This window comes from Eumetopias jubatus, unplaced genomic scaffold, assembly GCF_037043125.1.
Source record: "Eumetopias jubatus isolate StellerSeaLion01/CBP00866 unplaced genomic scaffold, mEumJub1_p1.0 scaffold_15, whole genome shotgun sequence".
Taxonomy (NCBI): Eukaryota; Metazoa; Chordata; class Mammalia; order Carnivora; family Otariidae; genus Eumetopias; species Eumetopias jubatus.
In genome coordinates this window covers 16,701,640-16,725,341 of record NW_028274821.1, presented here as the reverse complement: position 1 = coordinate 16,725,341, position 23,702 = coordinate 16,701,640, and the positions used below count along the sequence as shown (strand labels likewise).

General features: G+C 41.9%; 1 protein-coding gene across 1 annotated transcript in view; it reads left to right on the top strand.

The window, feature by feature from the left end:
* The window catches only part of TRPM6 (transient receptor potential cation channel subfamily M member 6), a 133,285-nt gene that overhangs the window by 106,416 nt on the left and 3,167 nt on the right, over positions 1-23,702 (top strand). The window contains exons 30-38 of the mRNA XM_088018731.1: positions 1,111-1,169; positions 2,752-2,777; positions 5,714-5,764; positions 7,448-7,513; positions 9,532-9,818; positions 10,112-10,194; positions 10,958-11,163; positions 17,686-17,737; positions 22,440-22,546. Of these exons, the coding sequence (XP_087874857.1) occupies positions 1,111-1,169; positions 2,752-2,777; positions 5,714-5,764; positions 7,448-7,513; positions 9,532-9,818; positions 10,112-10,194; positions 10,958-11,163; positions 17,686-17,737; positions 22,440-22,546 (937 nt within the window). The remainder of the gene's footprint in view (positions 1-1,110; positions 1,170-2,751; positions 2,778-5,713; positions 5,765-7,447; positions 7,514-9,531; positions 9,819-10,111; positions 10,195-10,957; positions 11,164-17,685; positions 17,738-22,439; positions 22,547-23,702) is intronic.

The following is a 23,702-nucleotide window of genomic DNA, read 5'->3' as shown; positions in this document are numbered from 1 at the left end:
GTATTTTCATTACATTTTAAGAGGTGGAACTAGGGTCAACATGTAGAAACTACTGGGAGGCAGTTTCAGCCCAATTTGAGGAGGAATTATTAGCAATTGGGGCTTTCTAAGGATGGACTGGTTTATTTCTGGAAGTAGTAAGTTCCTCACTTAGTGTGGTTAGTCAAACAGGCCGAGTCAACCTCTTTGCAGATGTGTTGGAGGGGATTTGGACCCTGCAGGATGAAGGAGCCTCCAACACTGAGGTTCTCTGATTTTACGGTCTTTGTTTCTTACGTGCCCGTTTTACTGCCATCTACCATGTGGGGAGCATGATCTAGTTAGACTAACTCAAGAAATCTGGTTTTGGTCTTGGTTTGAACATTAATTTCTATGAACTCGGGAACTGTGTCCGTATTACCTGTATGAATGTACGTTAATAACCTCATGAAGGGAATCTGTGGAAGATTTCGAAACTAAACCGTCAGACTGCTTGGAGGTGAGTGGTGGCGAGAACCTGTCTGCTATGTCTCAGGGTTCAGGGCTGTGTATAGTAATTAACCTCTGAGCTTCATTAGCTGTGTCTCTAAAATGGGGTTAATGCCATCCTTATGAGATTATTGGTAGTGGATAACAAAAATAAGACCAATGGAAATGCCTAGAGTGATGCCTGGAATGTAGTAGGTTTCAGGAAGTAATAGTTGAATCTAAATAGGAAACAGAATGATAAATTCAAAGTAATGTTACTCTAAATTATCATCCACTGAAACAACAGTGTCCTGATAGAGGACACAGAGATGTAATGATTGATATTTCTTGTCAACTTAGACCTTCATTCCTTCTTTCCTATCATTAACTGTTCACTCTCATTTCTGCAAAAGCCATTGTTGTATATTATGTTTTCTCTATGATGTCCCCATACAAGTAATTTCATTCTGTTAAAGTCAGTCAACACATTGAATTGTTCAGATATTGTGCTAACATTATGCATCTTTCTAACTTGAGTTTAGTGCGTCCAGTAAAAGAGAAATATTGAGTTGGGGGGGAGGGTATGTTTTGCAAATGTATTTCTGGAAGCTTGGGGTAGGAGAATGTTGGGTAAACATGTAATGACCTTTCCTTTCTGCTCAGGATCTGAGCAGAAACTCTTTGTGGAACTCCAGGAGCACCAACCTCAATAGGAACTCCCCGTGAGTATTTCTAAATGTCTGTTTTTAAGCATTTTTGGCTTCTGTTTTTTTTTTTTTCTTACCTGATTTGTTTTTGTTTTTGATTTTTAAACTGATTTGTAACAAAGGTTTAATTGGGTCAGAAAAAGAGGGGAAAAAGAAATGTTTCCAATGACAATATTTTCCTTTTGTCAGCAAGAAGGAAAATCATTTATTCTCCCAAGTTTTCCCATTTCTGGCAATAAGATCCCACCTCAGTGCCTTTTAAGAATATAATGAAACACGTACTACCACAGCAGATTAAGCCTTTGTCTTTTCAGTGTCAAAAAAGCACACACGGAATAATGAGTATCCTATCTTTTCTGACAGATAAGATTGTGAAATTTGCATTCAAGACTAGGAACAAACCTGTCTGGCCTAAAGAAAGACTGAAGATCTGATAGTTTTCTCTTTAGATTTTTTTTTTTCAAATTTTTAATTTTAGTTTATGAGGTTGATCTTTTTTATTTTTGGTTTCTCATGAGCATCCTAAGTGTCTATCAAAGCAGTAACCCTTTGAGGTTTGAGACAAAGCAAAGGGAAGACAGGGATCAAAAGAGAGAGGAGCTAGAGAACTCACATGGTTGTAGGCTTGAGTATTTTCCTGGAATTTTATTTATTCAGAGAAATGAAGTTTGAAAACCAACCAAAGCAAAATGATTCTATTTGGTTTGTAGTGTTTCCTGGACTTTTCTGGTTACATCATCAAATGATCCATGTGGCTATGGGAGCAGAATTCAAAACCGTCTAGTGTATGAAGGGCCAGTTGATACCAAGCAGGTGGAATGTGACTTGAAGTTTACAGCCAGCTCCATTTGAGATGGCCTTTTTTTCTGGTGCTACCATCGAGGTCTCTGTGTGCCAGCCTGCCTCTAGACTTCAAGTGCACATGACTATCTCCTCCCAGAGGTTCGGTAGTTTGTGCTCATGCAGAGTAGTGAGTTATTGCAGCATGAAATTAAACAATAATTGTAATTGTACTCTCTTCCCTAAGGACCTTCAATACTGGAGATATTCTTTGAACGAATTTATTCAGACTTGCCCATGGCCACTTGTGCACTTGAGCAGGGCAAGTAACAATTTACAGAGAGCTAATTTCAGCCCGTGAACATTTAGGGGCCACGTGGGCTAATGAAACTGATTTGTAGGCTTGTCCAGAGACATTCGCAGACTCATTTGTAGGCATCTGCTTTGCATAGTTCAGGAACCCTTTAGTTTGATTGATCCAGAATAACACAAACACAGTTAAATCTTATATATGTCGTTTGATCATATAGCTAATTAAAAACAAAAACGACTGCTTTTTGGTTAGCCTAGGGCATGCACAGTAAGTGAATTATATGCAGATATGGTGCTCATTTTTCTATGAAAAATAATTGTAGGGTTGCAGACCATTTCTCTGTTGATAGAAACAGGGGTCAAATGGCACTTTGCTTTCAAAGAAAATCTACATACACATACGTGCCTCTAGACATAGAGACTCTGTACTGTTACTATTGTACTCCTTTCTTTGGTCATTGAAAAATTTAAAGCATTATCTAAACAACTTTAATTTTTAAAACAGGTTGAGAAGTTCAAGTGGAGTTGACAGTAAGTTTTTATGTTACTTTTTTATCTTATTAATGGTGAGCTTCCCTCTCCTGCTGAGATTTTTGTAGTCCTTGAAATTCTGTATGTGATTTTTGTCTACTGTACGAAGTAGAAAGTTCAATAGAAAAGTAGAAAGTTGATTGTCTTTCTCCACATAAATCAGGATTGATGTCTGGTTTACAATTCTTTTTTGAATTGCCTATTTCTGACGGTGATTTTCCAGTTTTCTCTGTGAGTGAGGGTGTTGCCGCTGAGCTCATTTCGCCTGTTCGACAATTCTGTCAGTCTTTTACATATCGCTCACAGAGAGCCTTTCATCTTGTATACGGATACCTTTTCCTCTGTGGCTTCCCTAGGACTTTGCCCCAAGTGGCTGAGTAGGGCTGGGTCATGTGAGACACTCCCTGGCAAAGCCACTGTCGAGGCTGTTCTCAAACTTGACCCCAGCCGATGAGCTCCTTTTCATGTTCTTGACGTCTGGATGCCGTTGGGCCCCTTCTCTTCCACAGCCTTGTGTATCCCACTCTCTCTGGTTCCCAGTCACCAACTTTGCCCGTCTTAGCTATCAACTTTGCCTCTGTACCAGCCCCAGCCCCATCCTTAGGAGCTGTCTGTGTTGCTCTATCCCATGGCTTCCACGTTAGAGCCTCTGATATTTATTTTCCGATGTAAAAAGTTTTGCCCTTGATTTTATGCTAGCATTCTGGTTGGTTTCTCTCCCTTTGCACTTCCCCGTGTTCCCACTGGAGTTACCTTTCTGAACAGTAAACTGTCACTTACCTCGAAGCTTCCAGTGGCTTCCCATTACCTACAGGATAGGCTGCAAATCCCTTAATCTTTCTCAACTGTTGATGAGGGCACTCATCCAGATATACAGGCTCATGTTCATTCTTTCACTCAACATTTCTGCCCTGCACAATATGACCACCTACCTGTTCATCCCTTCACTCGGGGATCTAGCCATCTCCAAAAAATGTGCCACCTCCTGCCTCACCCACCTTAGGAAATGGCAACGCCGTCCTTCCAGTTGCTGAGGCCAAAGTCTTGCCATCATACTTGGCTCCCGTTTTCTCACATCTGCACTTCCAAACCATCAGTAAATCCTTCAAAATATATCAAGAACCTGATCACTTTCCTACTTTCACATACCACTCTTCATCTCCTCCCTGGATTAGAGGATGACCTCCAAACTGTTGCTCTCTGAACGTCTATTTCCAGAATGCAGCTAGAATAACACTGTGAAACCAAAAGTCAAATCGAGTCACTCTTCTGCTCAAATGGCATCTCATCTCACTCTCTAAAAGTGAAGTCCAAATTGGTCTTACAAAGCCCTGTAGATCTGCTGTTCTTCCTCTAACTCTCCAACCCCATTTCCTCTCAGCACAGTCCACTCTGGCCACACTCTCCATGGTCCTGCCTCAGCGCATTTGCACCTGCTGTCACCTCTGCCTGGAATTTTCCCGCATTTTTCCATATGACTTACCTATTGCTCCCTTCAGGTCTGTGCTCAAATTTCACCTTCTTACAGAGACCTTGGCTTGCCATCCTTAAAATAATAAGCTCTCTGTCTCCCACACTTTCTAGCCCCCTAACTTGATATATATAGGTAATACTGTATCCACTATATATTTACTTGTTTATTTCTTTCCTCTCACTGGAAGGTAGCCAGAGACTTTATCTGTTTTTTACACTGGTCTTTCTCTTAAGCAGCTAGTAGGTATTGAGTAAGTGTGTGTTGAATGAATGTGAACAAATTCTCACAGCTCCTTAAATGAGCCAGGATTGAAACTCAGCATTATCAGATTCAGATGCCCATGCTCTTTAAGAATATCACGTTGCTTCAGAGGTACAGGTCTGTCACCCAGCCACCAAAAAAAAAAAAAAACAACAACAACAAAAGAATATCACATTGCTTGTCTATGAAGGTTCCATAAGCCTCTGTGTACACCTCTATTATAAATACTTAGCCAACTGTGTTGTGACTATGGTCTACATGTCTTTAGCTCCCAGTATTTCACATTTCCTTTTTTCTAGGGCGGGAGCCACTACTTACCCACATCTGTCTTGGCTAGCATGACCTATAGCGGGAGCTGAATACGTTTTTATTTTTGTTATTGAATGGACTCAAAAGAAAGGGTCTTTTCTGCTGATCTTACTTTTTACTAAGCACCCCCAAAGGAAGGGATTTTTGTTCCTTTCCTTATCCAGCAACAAGAGACCAGAGAGACCTTTGAAATTGGGCTCTAATTATGCTGCTTACTCTACTAGGTATAAAGCAGTTACCACCATGAGACTAAAGCTCTCCACTTTAATTTTAATTTTATGAGATGGCAAAACTGTTGCAAAGGATTTCTCTGGAGACTTGTAATTTAGGATTTGAGCAGATAGAGGAGAGCCAGTGAAACCTGCAGGAGGTGAGCCCAACAAACAAGCCCCTTGGTCTCCTATTCTCCGCCCACTCCCTTGTTTCTGGTATATGCCTCTTAATTTGTTTTCATCACTTTGTTGTCATTTTAGGTCAGTGAAGGAGGCTGCTAATAACTTGGTATTAATAATGTCTTCATATGGGTACTGCATCTTGGTGGGAGCTCAGAGAATTGTGCTTTGGGGATGTCATGAAGTGTGATGGGCAGCCCAGTGCCTTCTGCAACCCAGAGGTGTAATTGGTTCAGAGGAAATACATCTTTGAGGCTAATATTACCTGTCTTTCTTCAATTCCCTATATAAATATGTTTGGAGATATTACATTGATGATTGGAAGGTGTCAGGATACCATGCCCAATGATGTGGTTAAAGGATATTAGGCAATCTTTCTCAAATACTGAGAAGCCATTCCGATTAATCTGTTCAATAATAACTTTGAAGGCAATATATTCATAAGCATGTATTTATCTCCAGCCAAGTAATTAAAATGCCAATCTTCTCTATAATTTCAGAAATCTCAGCCTCCTTAAAAAGCCCTCCAGAGCCTCGCCATCATTATTCAGGTAGGAAGCATGTGCGCATTGACATGTCAGCCGAGCTAAACGTCTGTGATTCTGCAGTGGTAAACAGAAATATTGATGAATTGCAAAGTATTGATATGACTCCCAACTTGAAAGCCTGTTGTTCACTCTCATGAGAAGAACATTCAGATTTCTTACCTTGCCATTTACTTGGGAAAACAAGTTGTTAGGATTTAAGAGAATGTGGGATTAAAAACAAAACAAAACAAAATATGTACTGGGGGTGCCTGGGTGGCTGAGTTGGTTAAGTGACTGCCTTTGGGCTCAGGTCATGATCCTGGAGTCCTGGGATCAAGTCCTGCATTGGGCGTCCTGTTCAGTGGGGAGTCTGCTTCTCCTTCTGACCCTCCCCCCCTCTCATGTGCACGCGCTCTCTCTCATTCTCTTTCTGTCAAATAAATAAAATCTTAAAAAAAAAAAATGCTCGGGCAAGTTCCAAATGGTGAGGAAGGGTGACCTTGAGGTCTCAAAATTCCTTATAAGCCCAAAGCCAGAGATCTCCATATTTTGGATTGGGGCCTGAAACGAGTTCTTTGAAGGAAGATTTTATACCTTCACTGGCCCTCAGCAAACATAACCACTGAATGAATGCCAGCCCCATCGAGTAAATTCAACAAAGACATCTTACAAGGATGTTATTAAACAAGATGTCGAGGGTCTTGACTCTCATAAGCAACATTGCTTCACAGCGCTTCAGTTGTCTTTCTTTCCAAGTGGGAATAATTGTACTTGCCCTTCCTGAGGAACAATCTGCCAAAGGGCTAGCTGGGAATTAAGAGGGAAACACTTTGAAATGCAAAGCAATAGAACAACCAACTGGACTTGTGCCACTGGTTGGTCTTTTGTGTGTCATCGCTCTCAGCGTTGGAGGAGATGAGACGTGGGCAAGGTCTTTTACACAGTCTAAAAGCTCAGCACCTGAGTATGAGTTTAGTGATGTGACATTCACCGTTATTATCAGATCAAGGTCATGTTGTCAGGGCCCGGTAATAGACTGCCTTTTCCTAAATTCTCCCCTGTAGCGAACAGTGTTTCCGTGGATTCCAGACTCTGCTTTCCAGGCCCTTATAACTGGGTCTTTCAGCTCAGCAGTAATCCAATATTTTGACTCCAGCTGTCAACTTTAGAAAGTCTGGTGAAAAATACTGTAACTCATATTGACTCTGATCTGTTAGGATACGGCTCTCAACAGGAAAATGCAGATCACTTGCTTCTAATTAAAATTGGCCGTCAGTTCTCTCCGGGAAAAGAAGGTGAACTGTGCAAAGTCAACAGTAGATGTCCCCACAGTCCACTGTGCATTAGATTTGCTCTGGGAAAGAAAAACCAGAGAAATGAAGATCACAGAGCGCTCTTGAAAAGGAAGTTCCACATATGTATGGATTAGTCTGTGATTTGTTATTCAGGAGAGGGGAGGTGATAGCCCCACTCAGACCATGTTATATAATCTCATATAATTTCTAAGACCGGGGCATAGCCTTCCTGTTTAAGGCATAGTTTATTTTAAAAGCTGGATTATGGAAAATATTTTGATGAAGACAAAAATCAGGGGTCTTTGAAATGAAATATTTTAGCATTATATGAATAGGTTGATGTGGGGGAGGCTTTCTGTAAGTTCAATCCACTGATGCATACTTAAAATAGTAAATCTGTTTTTGTTTGCAGCCATTGAAAGGAACAATTTAATGAGGCTTTCTCAGACTATACCATTTACACCAATCCAACTGTTTGGTGAGTGCGCCATTTCTACCTTCTTGAGGCTGTGCCAGGGCAGAGGCATACATCTGAGCAAATCACAGGAGGAGAAACCATGTTGCATCATTTTAGTTGAAATTTTTGTTTTAGCAGTGATTGCAGTTTAGTGCGATTAATTTTCTAAAATGGAAACTCTTGTTAACTGTCCAGCCGTCATCGAGGGTCAAAATCTAGTACTGTGGGGATGGGACCTATAATGAGCAGCAGTTGGGAAAAAAGCAATAATGTTGCACCTGGCATTCAGTGATTTAGGGCTGGAAGTAAGTAGGAAAGAAAAGAACCAACCAACCGTGTGTAATAAACACAGAAGAAAGCGATAAATGTCAATACAGTAAAAACTAACAGGCATCTGAAAAGAAATGCTTTGTATATTGTTTTCAGTTTGTTTCATGTAAACTAATTGCTCTTAGCTCAGATAGTAAATGTCGTTTTTTAAAGGCTGGAGTAGTAAAGAAAAACAAGCTTGCATTAAGCCAAGGCTTCCAGAGTCTCTCTGTCCAGCCAATTGACAATATAACAAGGGTCCCCACTCTGTCCTAGATCTTAATTCTCTTCACACGGGGACAAATCAGGGGGCTCCCGATCGTGGATGCAAATGCCTTCTCCTTCCTCGCGGCTCCATGGCTGGTTTCGCAACTAAGGAGCTGTGCTGTAAATCCTCTAAGTATTTAGAACTCTGAAGAGACCTTCAGTGGCATTTATCTGGGCACAAAGAACAAATGTATGAAAATTTGTCACTAAGAATTACCTAGAGATGTTCTTTTCAATTCAGTGCAAGAGTGAGCAAATAGATTCCTTTCTTGGTGAACCAGTATAGTGTTCACCAAAAAGAAGAAAAGAAAGAAAGAAAAAGAAAAGCATTGAAACAGAGGTGTAAGGAGAAAATCAAACAGAGACTGGACAGAAGTTGTGTATAGAATATGTTACTTCTGTTATGAAGCATTAAACACTGTAGTAGGTGGAATCTAGGCTTCACTTGTTCCCTGCTCAAGAGCCTAAAAGTGGAAACTGCCTAGCAGTTAAAGAGCATTTTGTGTGTAAAATCTTTTAAGTGGGATTGAGTTTGTATCTGAAGTTCTAGTTCATGTTAGCCAAATTCACATATTTAATCTTTCCAACAACCCAGTGAGGTGAGCGTTATAAAACACTTTCATTTAACTGATCAGGGAAGTGAGGCTTTAAGTAACTTGTCCAAGGGCACAAAGGAGGGAGAGAGAGGCTCTGGGTCTAACTCCAATTGTGTTAAACCATGAATTCTCAGTGGGGGTAATATCGCCCCCAAGGAAGCAGAAACATCTTTTTCTCTATAAAGCACAAATATATGTACAGTATATGTAGATACATATAGTATATTTTTGGTATTAAAATGTCATATAGAAGGGAGAATTAGGAGGGGCGCCTGGGTGGCTCAGTTGGTTGAGCGTCGGCCTTTGGCTCAGGTCATGATGCAGGGTCCTGGGATCGAGCCCCACGTTGGGCTCCCTGCTCAGCGGGGAGCCTGCTTCTCCCTCTCCTCCCTGCTCGTGTTCTCTCTTGCTATCTCTGTCTCTCTCAAGTAAATAAACAAAATCTTAAAAAAAAAAAAAAAAAGGAATTAGGGGAAAAAAAAGTCTAATAAGTCTTGTAAAGGGGATGATAATGAAAACACGGGGTTAGACTATCTCTTTGGAAGTATTTGTCTTTAACAAAGGAATCATAACCCCACTACTTTGATTTTGCTTTTGTCTAGTTACAGTTTATAATAAGAACAACTTAATTCTTATATATCATTTGATGCTTAGTCCCTTTTCCCCTCTCCTGCCCCCTCCCTTTACTGGACAATAACATGGCCAATGTCCAGGCCTTTATTCTGTACTTGTCCGTGCCCAGGTGAAATTCCATTCTCTTCTGATCATTTGGGAAGCTGAACTGATTCTGAGCTGTTATTTCGGACGCTAGAACATGTCACAGACATGAGATGTCCTTGAACTTCTCATCCGTACTTCTTTTTGCAGCAGGAGAAGAAGTAACTGTCTACAGGCTGGAGGAGAGTTCCCCTTTGAACCTGGATAAGAGCATGTCTTCTTGGTCCCAGCGAGGGAGAGCTGCAATGATCCAGGTGCTGTCCCGTGAGGAGATGGATGGCGGGCTCCGGAAAGCCATGAAAGTCATCAGCACCTGGTCTGAGGGTGACGTTCTCAAGCCGGGGCAGGTTTTCATCATGAAGTCCTTTCTTCCCGAGGTTGTGAAATCATGGCACAAAATCTTCCGGGAGAGTACTGTGCTTCACCTTTGCCTCAGGGTAAGTCCGAGACCCGGAGCCCGGAGCCCGGAGGGATAGGTCAAAGAAAGCAGTTCTGGCTACATCCTGATTGGAGGCCATTTTTTTTTAACCCAGAGGATAGCCTTTCTGTTCTGGACGTGGTGGTATTTCCTTATTTTTGTTTTGTAGAGCTTTTGCTTTTGGAGAGGAGTGTGGTGGGAGCTGAATGAGGCTAAAAATCACACTGGGGAGGCCTCTAGTGCTTCCGTGTCATTGATTAGCCTACACGGGATAACAGACCAATATTTTTATCATTGCTCCCTATTGTGTAGGAAATTCAACAACAAAGAGCTGCTCAAAAACTGATGTATACCTTCAACCAAGTGAAACCACAAACCATTCCCTACACGCCAAGGTGAGTATAGGGAGTATGGGTACCCTGGCCCTTCATTTTAAGTACAAATTTCTCTCAATTTCTTCTCAGGCCTGTTAGTCATGAGAAATGCCAGAGCCATGGGGAAGTTCCCCATGATCTTAGTTTTGGGTTCTTCCTTCTATAGTTCTGGAGGAGACTGGTAAGAAGAGAGTTGGATGTCCCAGTAATATCTTGGCTTAAACACTGAACTTATGTGAGTGGAAAAGAGAAGTTCAGGCAGCGGCCATGACTGACTTCTCAGTTATGTGAAATGGGCAGACCCTAGATGTAGTTACTAATGTCCAGGAGCATTACAGAAGGAAAACATTTCTATTGGAAGCACAGTTTTTTCTCCTTTTATCCTAGCGAAATAAGGAACTTTCTAAGAATGAACTCTTATTACTTTCGCTTGAGTGTCTCAAGACTTTTGCATTCATTTAGCAAGATAGATCATAATTTGGTGCTGGGGATTATGGTAAAGTTTTATTGTTTCAGTTACAAGGAACTTTATAGAGCACAGCAAGAAAAGTTGAGTCCAGTACTCATAAAGGAGTTGGAAGGTTTCCTCAAAGAGAAGGAAGGTGGGTAAGTGTGGGGAAAACTCCCAATCCTTGCATTCTGTCCTGCCTTAGAAAGGCAGGACATGTGCACTGAGGCTTCATCGGGCCAGAGTTAGATATTCTCCTCTGCTCCTGACTGGTAATGTAAGTCTCACCTTTGCTGCCTTGTGGGGACTCAGTGGCCTCCTTTTCCTCCCTCACAGGTTCCTGGAAGTTTTCTTAATCTACTGCCATTCGGCCAACCAATGGTTGACCATTGAGAAGTACATGACGGGAGAGTTCCGGAAGTACAACAACAACAACGGTGATGAAATTGCCCCCAGCAACACCTTGGAGAAGCTGATGTTGGCTTTCTCTCACTGGACCTATGAGTATACCCGGGGAGAGCTGCTGGTTTTAGATTTGCAAGGTAATTGATAGCACAGGTGTGATTGATACAGCAAGCATGAGGCACAGTTCAGGAACCATTGACCAGGGATGGTCTGTCCATGTCATTGTCCCCCACATCTGACCTTTTCCCAAAGCCATAGTTAAGGTTTTTCAGTGGAGATATTCCCCAAGAGTGTGTGCTTTTTTTTTTTTCTTCTTAATTTGATAACTGAAAGATGGTATCCTTTTTCTGAATTTATTTATTATTTGTGAAACTGTCCAACTTGTGAGGAACCAGACAGGTGTCCCAAGAAATATTGGGAGAACCAGGATGGGTAATATATGCAGTTGCTCTACCTAGTTTTGAAGGGAGGTGAGGCCATTTATTTCAGAGACATTGTGCAGTGATGATCACGAGCACCTACTATGTTGTTTCCCTCTTAGCTCAAGAAAAAAATATAGGCAGATGATTAGCTGCCTAAAATTTAAATACATCTAAAACTTTGATGGGGAATGAGTTTTTTTTTTTTTTTAATTTATTAGAGAGAGAGAGCGTGCATGCAGCAGGGAGGGGCCGAGGGAGAGAGAGAGAGAAACTCTAAGCAGATTCAGCACTGAGCATAGAGCCCCATGTGGGGTTTGATCTCAAGACTCTGAGATCAAGAGCTGAGGCAAAACCAAGAGTCGGTTGCCCAAAAGACTGTGCCACCCAGGTGCCCCTAAATGGGGAATGATTTTTGTACCCAATTTTCTAGTTTTATGGCTTTACCTTGAACTTAATGTTCATAATAACACTTAGGCATGAATTTATACACATAGGAGAGTGTAAATTCTGGGCATCTTTCATGATTTTGAGCTCAGTGCTTTGGCAGTCTATAGTTTAGCTTGCTCTCTTTGCTGTGTACCTTGATATGACAGTTCACAAAAGTACAAAACTCCGCCTGAGAGAGGTGACACAGTACACTCATATTTAATGCAAGCCTTTGATCAGTGCATCTCCCCACTATCAACACCTCACATGTGACTTATAATCCTGCCGCACAAAACAAGAGTATCTCTAGCAGGCTTTCCTTGCAGACACAGAACGAAATATGTATTCGGGTCAAAGTTTAGTCCTTGCGCTCACCGACTGGGGCTTTGGTTTGAAATAAGGGATTTAGTCTAGGAACTTTCACAAGAGTTATCTCATTTAATCCCACAAGTAGCACCTCAAGGTAGATATTATGGGGACTTTAGGCCCAGAAAATTTAAATAACTTGCCCAAGGTTGCACAGTTACTGAAGAGGGAGCCAGGATGTGAACTGACCATCCATGTTCTTTCCTTCTCACTGTACTTTTATTTCTTTATGAGTTTCACAGGACATAACCGTGTTATGGTTCATTTAAACAGATTGGGCATATTCCTTGTCCTTTCTGACTTTCCCATCTCTCCAGTCCTAGGGATTCTGTACCGAAAGCCAGGCTGGGAGGCTGGGCACAGCTGAGATACATGATCCTGAGGCATTGTGAGAGATGTCCAGTAAATTCTGATTGAAATTTATACCATGTGTTCAAGGATGTGTATAGACTTTTTAAACTACACATAAGTCTCTCTGTCTTTTCAGATCTGTGCTATTCAGAGTTGAGTTATATTTCTAACCCTCAAACACAATATTTAGGGAAGCAATATAAACAAAGTTAAAACAGTCAGCATGATTCAGCTTTTAAACCAGCGAGTACATGATCCATGTAAGCTCAGCATGCTGATGCCCACGGCGTCTGCTTTTGTAGCTCATGTTGGGGAGAGGTTGATTGTTTTCATCTGTATTTGAGTGTCTGCACTTTGAGTTTTGGGTGGAGTTGTTTAAAAAGCAAAAACAGAAACAAACAAACAAACAAACAAAAAAAACAACCAAAGAAAAACTTTAAGGAATTAATGATGACTCTTTAGTGTGTTTTGTATTCCACTTGAATAGGTTTTTGTTTAATGATGTTTATGTTTGGGGATTTTTATGTCTCTGAGTAATCCAGAGTGACATTAAACAGAACAAATGCTACGTTGATAGTCTTGGGGGGAAAATGGAATTAACTTTATTCTTTTACTGGGCAATTATGTGAATTGCAGAAATAGGCCACTACAAAGAAACTATGTCAAAACATTGACCTTCAAAGCAGAGGAGAGTGGGCCTCATAGAATGAGCATGAAGAAATTGAGATACTTCCTGGAGAGTTTTGGCCAATTGATGAGGCCTGAATTTATGGAAGAAGATAAATCCTATGATAGTAACTATGAGCGGTTACATGACTACAGCTACTAGCTAACGCTTACCAAGCACTTATTTTCTGTCAGGCACTTGGGTAAAGACTCAGTGCCTTCTGATATTTAATCCAAACCAAGTTGGAAAGGAAACATGGGGAGCATATATGTATTCTTAAAAGTACCATAATGGTTTTTGGTTCGGTTTTGTAATTAATCGATTAGTCTTTCCAGTCTTTGGAGAGTTGATGACCTACATTGTTCAGGTGGTAGGGCGTGGGGACCGAGAGGCCTGGTAGCAGCAATTTTGGAGGAAGAGGCCTGGAGTTGCAGTGCTGGGGTCTGACTCCTGGCTCTACCGTGAATTAGCTGTGTGACCAGGGGGTAACCACCCAGAGTCCCACTTCCCTCATTTGTAATCAGGGTAATAATACTATGCACTTAACTCCTTGTTAATCCCTCATGTTAAGGAGCTGGAATGAGGCAAGTTCTTGCCCCATAGTAAGCCCTCTGTAATGTTAGTTATTGTTGTCATTAGTATTAATCTCCATGTGGCTCTTTAACACAGCAGTGATTCTTCACCAGCTTGTTGTGGCTCCTGATTGCTTTGGGGGAAAAGAGGAATGAGAAACACTCTGGCAGTTTTTCTTCTTCTTCTCCTTTCTGCTGTCTTCCAAGGGAGTGCCAGCCACTAACACAGGAACTGCCACACCGGGCCTGGAAGCTGAACTCTAAGGAAAGGCTTGACCAATTTCTGCTCACTTGTAATTTATACTATAGTTTTCTACTTTCTTTCCATTTAGAAATCCCACATATGAGGGCCTGCACCATCATCATTACATGTGAAATCCAACATTTGATTCCCAGCAATGGCAATGAAAAACAATTACACTTCACATCATGGTGGTCTAGAGCATTTTCTCTCTCTCTCTCTCTTTTTTTCTTAGAGGGAGAGACAGAGGCTGGGGGAGGGGCCAAGGAAGAAGGAGAGAGAGAATCCCAAGCAAGCTCTATGCCCAGTCCAGAGCCCTTGTGGGGCTCAAGCCCACAACCCTGAGATCATGACCTGAGCCGAAATCAAGAGTCGGATGCTTAACCGACTGAGCCACCCAGGTGCCCCTAGAGCATTCTTTTCTTAAAAGCTCATTGTATTTTTCAAAGAACTTTGGAGATAGTAGATTTTTTTATTCAACAAAGCACTTTGCAGAATAAGTCAGCATTCCCATCAACGCTATCATCATGAATTCTGCTGCTACAAAGAAGGTAACTTAGGTCCACAGATTTAGAGGTTCACAGATGTATCCCAGGGTGGTTCAGATCAGAATGTATGTTTCTGAGTTTCTCACAAGGGCCTGCAGCATACACCCGCACATGGCATTTACCTTACTAACGTAGGTAAACAGGTGTGATTGGGAATTTTGGATGTTGAAATGCATAGTTCTCTTCCATATTTTCTCTCTCTCTAGAATGTTCCTTCTGCCATCAGAGGGCCCCAAAATATGTATTTAGTAGTTACGCTTTGAATCGTCAGATTGGGTTTAGGGATATAAAGGTTTTTGGAGACTCTACCCTCATTCTTTTAGAGAGATTTATTCATTAGGGAAATGAGATCATCAGAACATGATTTAACCAGTGGTAAGAAAATAGAATTTTATTTCAGAAGAGGTCTTGATAGAATAAAGATATTAGAGATAGCGGTTGACATTTTTTCAGCTTCCTCTGGGTCAGACACTTTGCTAAGCAGCTTGTATACAATAGTTCATTTAATCCTCAGTGAGCATATAAGATAAGGCCCATTATTATTCACACTTTCAGATGAGAACACTGGGATTCAGAGACATTAGAGACGGTGTCCAGGTCACATAACTGGAAGGTGACGGAGACATGAGTGGGACCCTTTGACTCCTGCCTATCTAACAGGCAACAAGATTTAAAGTAAACTGGAGCTCATGTTATTTTGATCAGACTTTTTCTCCCCTATAAACTTCCTTTTCCCCAACTGATATGACCTCTTTGGGTACTATGCATATTCCCAGCTTAAATTTACAGTTTCCATAGCCACCAGCCGAAAGCTTTCATCATTGCTGGGAAGTCCAGGCTTAAAGTTAGGTCTGAGCTTAAGCATGAAAAGGATTTTTAGCCTCTGTAGTCTCTCTACTGATGGCCTCGGACTATTTTTCTTTCTGGTTTTCTGTTTATTTACTACATCATTAGGAAAGTGGAGTCATTCGAGGCTATTCCTCCTTGTGTCTGTAATGAGAAAAGTATAAAGAGCCCAGTCTCTTCCTGTGACTTTTTCTTTAAAAAGAATAAAGCCTGAGCCAATCACATTTGACACACCTCCCCTTGAGCCTGGTTTCAGCCTTACTTTTCCTTTCCCCCATACAAAATCCGTGTACGAAGATTGTAAGCCAGAGGCTCTTAAAGAAAGAGAATTCAGAGGGTTTGTGAACCTTGATGAGAAAACAAATTACACCATTCTTTTCACTAACCTACAACTGAAACTCATCATTTCCTTCGATTATAGGGGAGACCACAAACCATAGAGGCATTAGCAGTACCCATGACCGTTTGCAATAGCAATTACTGATATTAACATAGCACATTATGGTGTTGGCAGATATGGCAAAACACTGTTTATATGTATCACTGATGTTATGGTAGTTATACACTTGCACTAGATTCTGTTATTTAATGTGTTAATAAAGAAGCACATGTATTGCAGTACAACTTAAATATTTTGATGACTGTATTTCAGTATCACTGGTTTCCTTTGTCATCTTATGTATTTAAATTATGCATTTTTAAAACATTATTCTGAGAAGGGGGTCCCTTCTTTTCCCCAGACAAGCAAAGAGGGTCCTGACACAAACATGGTTGAAAACCCCTACACTAAGCAGGTTATTTTTCTAAGGAAGTCAGGTTCTTAGGGGAAGGGTCTATAAATTCCAAGGATTACATTTTCTTATGAAAGGTTTAGCATATGGTAAAACGAGCATGGCAAAAAAAAAATTCTTTTTAAAATAACGGTTAAAAAACATGAATATTTTTTACCGAATAGAAATACATAATAAAGCTCTACATTTCAATATGATTGTTAAAAAAGATTTTATTTATTTATTTGAGAGAGAGAGCGCGCGAGCATGAGCAGGGAGGGGGGAGGGGCAGAGGGAGAGGGAGCAGGGAGCCTGATGTGGGGCTCGATCTCAGGACCCTGGGATCATGACCTGAGCCGAAGGCAGATGCTTAACCAACTGAGCCACCCAGGCGCCCCTTTCATATGATTTTTAAATCGTTTTCCCGCAAGGTTGCTCTCTTCCAAGCAAAGAGAACCAGTGCAGACTAGAGGCTGATCTCCGAAGGGGCTGGGGTACACCCAAATGGTGCGTTTCCGTCCAGTCAGCCTGCCTGTAAGTGTTAGAGCTGATGGAAAACGGCTCCTCCCCAATCGCATTTTATAACAGAGATTCACTCTGGGAACGATTGCTGTTTCGATCGATGTCGGCACTAAATTCCACTCCCGCTGTCCTTTTACGCTTTGGTGTCCGTTTTTGAAAAACTAAATGTAATTGAAAAAAAAAACAACATTTGTTCAGGAAAGTGCACATGGCAGAAGCATACCTCTCAAGGAATTTTCACAACTGAACACGTGTGTAACCAGCATCCAGGTCAAGAATCTGGGTTTATAGGCTACTGTTGATAAATGCCATATATATATATATATATAGTGTATATGGGCGTCTTTGATGGAAGAGAGGTTGTACCTGCAGAACCTCGCAGCCCCTTGTGCCTTGCTGGGCACTGATGGACTCCACCTACAGAGCCCATGGCCTCATGGGAGGGACACAAGCTTTGGCTCGCATCCTCTTATCACTCGTGAACTGTGCAGCCTCTGACAAAAAGCTGCTTAATCTTCTTGAACATCAACGTACTCGTTGGCAAAATGAGAATATGAGGATGCTAATACTTTTCCTTTAGAGTTGCTGAGAATTACAGAGAATATAATTAGAATGTCTGGTATAGACAAATGGTAAATGAATGATGGATGCCACTATCAGTAACTGTGAACACACCAATAAAGCGTTCATTTGTGGCCTCGAAGTTTATTATAGCATAGCAGAGGGAATTGCGGAAGGCAGTGAATTTACTAAAATTTTCAAGCACACCTGGATAATTTTTATGGTATGTTGAATTCACATAATGTCGAATTTACTGCAGGGTGAATGTAAGTTTAAAGAAAGAAATTAAGAATTGGTTATTATTTTCTTGAATTTCTGAGAAGATGAAATCCCCATTTGCTAAATGCATTTCATTTTTTCTTTGGAGGTGTTGGAGAAAATTTGACTGATCCATCTGTTATAAAACCTGAAGACAAACAGTAAGTTGATTGATGATGTTATCATTTAGAAAATTGCATTTAACACATTGTATATGGTTTTGTTGTTTTTTTAAAATATTTTATTTACTTATTTGACAGAGAGAGACACAGTGAGAGAGGGAACACAAGCAGGGGGAGTGGGAGAGGGAGAAGCAGGCTTCTTGCCGAGCAGGGAGCCCAATGGGGGGCTTGATCCCAGGGTCCTGGGAGCATGACCTGAGCCGAAGGCAGACGCTTAAGGACCGAGCCACCCAGGTGCCCCTGGATATGGTTTTTTTAAAAATAATTTTAAACATTTATATTTCTTGCCTAGATCCCAGAAAGATTTTGAGATAGCTTATATTTACATATAAGCTGGATATCTGTATTGGATGTCTATGTATCTATATCCAATACAATAAGATTTTTTTAAAATGCATAGATTAGGAAATGGGGGCAAAAGGACCATATGGAAATAAAATAAGATGAAATTTGGAGTTAATACACATAAATGGAAAGTATAAAGACCAATGCAGTAACTCCGATTTTGTTGCATATTTAACTCTGAGTTTTCTGGTGGCCCAAGCAAATGGGAAAGATGGGCAAGCTCAGTTTCTGTAGGCTTTGACAGGAAAACAATTAATGTCATAGGAGGAGACCAGCTTCCCTTGTTGCCCTCCCAATGGAGTCACTGTGTCTTATCATGGGCAGGGTCTTCCATCACGTGCCTATAAAACAAAAGGCCTAAAGTGTGCCGGTCAGTAACAGCAAACCTACACGAGGCCAAAACAATGGGGCTTACGTATGAAGCATCAGATCATCTGACTTAATTCAGGGATGCAGTTTAAGTTATATAGAAGAATGAATCGTCTGCCTGTTCTTTGAACTCCCATGGGCATTTGATCCCATACGGAGGCTTTTGGGAAGACATGGCGGAAGGTCTGAGGTTGTATTCTTCTGTTGAAGGTGGAGGGCAAAGTAGTGGTGGGGCCAATTAAGGACTGACCAGTATGGCAGACAACAGTGGTTCTCAAACATAAGCCAGGGAGCTTGTTAAACCACAGATTGCTGTGTTTGTGATTCAGTGGGTTTGGGGTGAGGTCAAATAAGGTAACAAGCTCCCAGATGATTCTGATGCTGCTGGCCTGGAGACCACACTTTGAGAACTGCTAGCATATGGTATCTTTACTTCTCAGTTGTCCTATGTGTGTGCACTTGGCCCCTGGGTTGTAGAAAAAAAAATATATAAAAGGTGTTACATATGTGGGCAATGTTCATACAATAACATCTGAAATTTTTACTTCTCACCCACAGCACTCATACTGTAAACATTCATGCTTTAATGCTCTTCTTTTCCTCAATGATTTACTCTAAATATCTTCTCATCTGTAGACATCTATGCAGAGAGGTCCATCTAAAAGTATATTAGCTATCTCTTTGGACTAGGTGAGTTAGAGAAGGTAAAGGTGACCCATAATGCCCCTATGCATCCAACTTCTATGGTATTTGAGCATGGACTTCATGTTGTAACCCTTAGGGCACAGATAAAGTCTTTATTATTTTTTTTATTTTAGCAGAGCTAAAGCGTTTTTAGCTAAGGATATTATTTCTTCAATAGCCCTGTGTGCCTAGGGGTTTGTAGTAGGAAACTCGTACTATAAGTACTTCCTTCACAGTTTTGCAGTGAAAAATGTTTTGCATATAGAATGAACCAAGTCGACGTATACTTTGTCATCTATTACATTTTGACCTTGGGAGGTATCGTTTAATATGACCTGAATATTTCCAACTTTTAGAATTCTAAGATTATATTGTCACACATGACAGTGGAGTATTTAATTGCATTCTGTAGGCCAGTGGGTCTCAATTTCCATTAAGGTCACCTAGGAAACTAAACAAAGAAAAAGAAAAAGAAAAAAAAAAACGCTTCTGAGAATGAAGTATCCAATCAGAACTTCTGAGGATGGGGCCCTGATGTTTGTATTTTTGGAGAAGCTCCCCTGTGTGATTCTGCTGGGCAACCAAGGATGGGAACCTCTTGTCTTGGGGGAAACTTGATTGTTTATGACTTGAAGATAGGAACTTTGGAGACTGATAGGATGGTTTCACTGGAGCCTGCCTGGTTTTGTGGGGTCACCTAATTTGGGGTGCTGTTGGTTTCCCTGGTGAAGATAACTTTTCTCATACTGGTGGCAGGTGGTGTCTACTTGGTTCACCGAGACACACATTTTTGAGTGCCGTGTGTGGTGAACCTTCGCTACCCAAAGCACGGGCCACAGACCTGTTAGAGCAGCACCACCTGGGAGACTGTCCGCCATGCAAACTCTCAAGACCCTCCCTAGACCTACTGAATCAGAATCTGAACTGTGACAAGATCCGCAGGTGATCTGGTGTCAACGGAAGTTTGCAAAGTGCCCGTTTAAGCAAGTGCTTTCACGTGTTTGCTTTACCCTTCACTACCACACTGGGAGTAGGCCTCTTCCGTCCCCGTTCCCAAAGGAGAAAACTGAATCTCGGTGGAGATGGTTAACTTGCCTACGAGGACAAAGGGTCACCGAAAGGGAAGAATCCTCTACCAAAGGAGAAGAGTTTTTTGGGGTACAGATTCTGATATCTGTGATGCCTGTTGTCCCCCATCCTTCCCCACACTTGTGCATGTGAAGACACGGTCATCTGGCTTCTCCCCCGAACCCTGTCTGGCCGCTTACTGCGCTTCCTCGGGTCACTGAGCCTCGGTGGAGGTGGCCTCAGTGACAGGCAGTCTGGGGTGGTTTTCCACTTACTGCCTTGCTGGATGGGGGCCTGTGGCAAGTACAAAATGATGGTGATGGTGATTACATGTTCCTTAGGAAATCTGTGTATACTTGGCACTAATTAGCGTTCCCTCACTCGTGGAACCAAGCTACCACTTGCTTTTCCTGTGCTGTGGAAAATCTGGAAAACAGCTTGTTGTTTTTTTTCCCTTGGCTATCTGAGACTGCAAGTCTGTAGCGTGCTGTAGGATCGTAGATGCAACAGATCCAAATGAAAGTTTCCATGACCCCCTCCCCCTCTCCCCTGCACCGGGAGTGGTCACGCCCCTTATATAGACATTGTAGAGAAACTTTGATTCTTTTGTGTTAACCTTCACAGAGCTCACAGAGGGAAATCATTTAGCTTACAGCTTTTATCTGAGAATCAGGGGTACATCTCTAAGTTGGGGGTGATTTTCTGCTTTCCAGGGAGGGAAGAAATGGCAGGTGGAACACAGGAGTGAAGTAATCCAAAGGGGTCACGCTAGAGAGAATATAAAAAGAATGCTTCCATTTGAATGACTGAAACAACTTCATTTTTCACTCAGTTGGCATCATAAGAGTTCTGGTACTAAATAGCGAGTGGTTCTACTTTTTTTTTTTTTTTTTTTGGCCACATTCGGTTTCATCTTATTGAAGAGGTTCCTTAGCAGATGCACTGCAAAAGAGGAGTAGTTAACAAGAGGCAGCTTATGCAGCCGGGTAGATCCCAGCAGAGCTGCACTTTGTAGGGGCGATTGAGTGACCAGGAAAGTTAATCCTGGGTGTCTGTTCACGTTGTCCTCCCAAGAGATTTCCTCCACCTACTCGCCTCGGAGCAACGAGGCAATCCGAGAGCAAACTGACATCAGCCCTCATTCCGAGCTTGGCACATCTTCAGAGCGGTACTGTTGTTCTGCCAAAAGGAAGTGGAAATTGAGATAAATGTTTCAATACTCAGATGGAAAAAAAAAAGTCCATTTTTACACCACGTCCCTTTTGAAAAACCACATTCCTTAGAAGCGAAGTTTATTGTTTCCTTTTGTGATAGTTTGCTTTTCTTTTTTCTTAAGTCGTGGTATTTAAGAGTGGTAATTGAGTTCAGATTTTAGAATGTGCTGTTTCCACTCTGCATGTCGTTAAACTATTAGCTTTCATAAAGTTTCTCTGGAAGTGTTTCTGGTGTACTCTGTTCCACGGTGTGTAGAGTGTCCGCCTGAGGAGACCGTTGTGCATGATCTAATCACGGATGAACATCCTCGAATCCGCTAGGGAATCTGTCGTGTTGTCGAGTATTCAAAATGTGCCGAAAATACGCTGGTTCTGTTTATAATCTTGTCACTTACACTTCGCATACGTAGTTTACTTCCACAGTCACTGTCTCCTAGTGGTCTTGTCTTTCCACAAAGAAGGAGCAGTTTGCAGGATAAAAACCAACTGTTGAAAGAGCTGTGACTAGAAGTAGGGTTGTTTCAGGCACTTTCTGAGGACATCGGTTATTCTCTGCAAAGTATTTGGGGTTGAAACAAGGTATATGAACCTTTTCAGAAGGTGTGTTCCGACAGCAAGTTTCTTTTACGTCTTCCCTCACCTTTCGGGGACGCGAGTAGAAGGAACATTTGGTGATGAATGTCATTCTCTCACCCCATATGCGGTGAAAAGGGTCTCACTGTATTTTGTTTTACTGTGGTACATAGAAAATTCACTCTTCTATCAGATTAGCGTTGAAATGAGTTTCACAGCAGGTCTTGGAGTTGGGTACAAAGATTGAAGTGCATTTGAATTTTAAATTTGCAAACCTAACATTGTTGCTTCCCCAAAGTGCTCTGTTCTTTGTTGGCTCCTTCAGATTTACTGGGTTACTATGGGATACTGTTCGGTATCTCAGAGAATCCCAGTTGAGCTCCTTTTCCTTCGCTGTGATCTCATTGATATTCTGATATTTCCTCTAGATCAAGAGGAATGGTGTTTGGACCAGCCAATTTAGGGGAAGATGCAATTAGAAACTTCATTGCAAAACATCGTTGCAACTCCTGCTGCCGGAAGCTCAAACTCCCGGGTATGCCCCCAGACAATTCTATTTCTCTCTAAGTAAATCTCTCCTAGAACAACATCCATTGTAACCTGGGATAGAGTCGAAAATCTCAATCACATTTTTATCTCATTCACAGTCGAGGCCTGACTTTCTGACTGCAAATTTTTCAAGTCTCTGAAGGGATTAAAAGGATGGCGATTTGCTTCAGGTTCTGCCAGAATGTGATAAAACCACATTGGGCCCAGTGCTTCACTGGGGTAAAATTGAACTGAGGCAGGTCCGCCCCCGCCCCTCCCACTCTGAGTCCTGTGTGGCGTCCACAGGATTTCAATTCTTACCTGCTCGTTGGACACTTGGGACCGTGGAGTCTCTAGGGAGACAACAGCCCGTCAGTTAAAGTCATGCTTTTCACTACAAAAGCCTGCCACGTTAAACATCCATTGCAATGTGTGTTTAAAAAAAAAAAAAAATCAATCTGATTTGACAGATTCGCACACTTTCTCCGAAACTGACATAGTCACCACGGACAAAATATTCTTAGCATAAGAGCAAGCAGCTAGAGGTCTGTGTCCCCCAGACTGGCAGTCCCAGCTCCGTCGAATTCTTCTCCTTTATTCCAGAAGGGATGCTTCATGTCTGTCCCTGCTTGTTCACTGTTTTTCTTAGGTCATACCAAACTTGTCCTTAGACTGAAATCTCACGTGTTTTAAGCTGAGTCGCCCTTCCCTTTTTAGAATAAAGGATCATGCTCCGGATCAGAAATTAGTAAAAGATCAGCATCCGTGGTAACTTGGGATGGAGTAGGTGTAAATGTACAACAGAGAAGGGCAATTTCTAATCCTGTTGGAAGTAGAGGTAGGAGGTTGAGAAGCTCTTGTGAGCAGGGCATAGCCAAAGATGGGAATGGGGAGCAGGCTTCTAGTTCCAGTGGGAGTTAGCCCATCAGCCAGGAGTGGCAGAGGGGGTGTGGGTGGGGGTGGGGGGATCAGACTGGAGCAGCAGAGGAGGGGCCTATCCCTCCTGTCTTGCAGAGGCTCAGAACTCCGTCTCACAGATACGTGGCCGACTTGGGCAGAGAGATCAGTCCACAGCACACTGGCCACGCTGCCCAATGGCGTCCTCTCTGGAAGACACAGGGACTGTATCTGATCAGCCGGGAGAACAGGAGACGGGAGGCGTA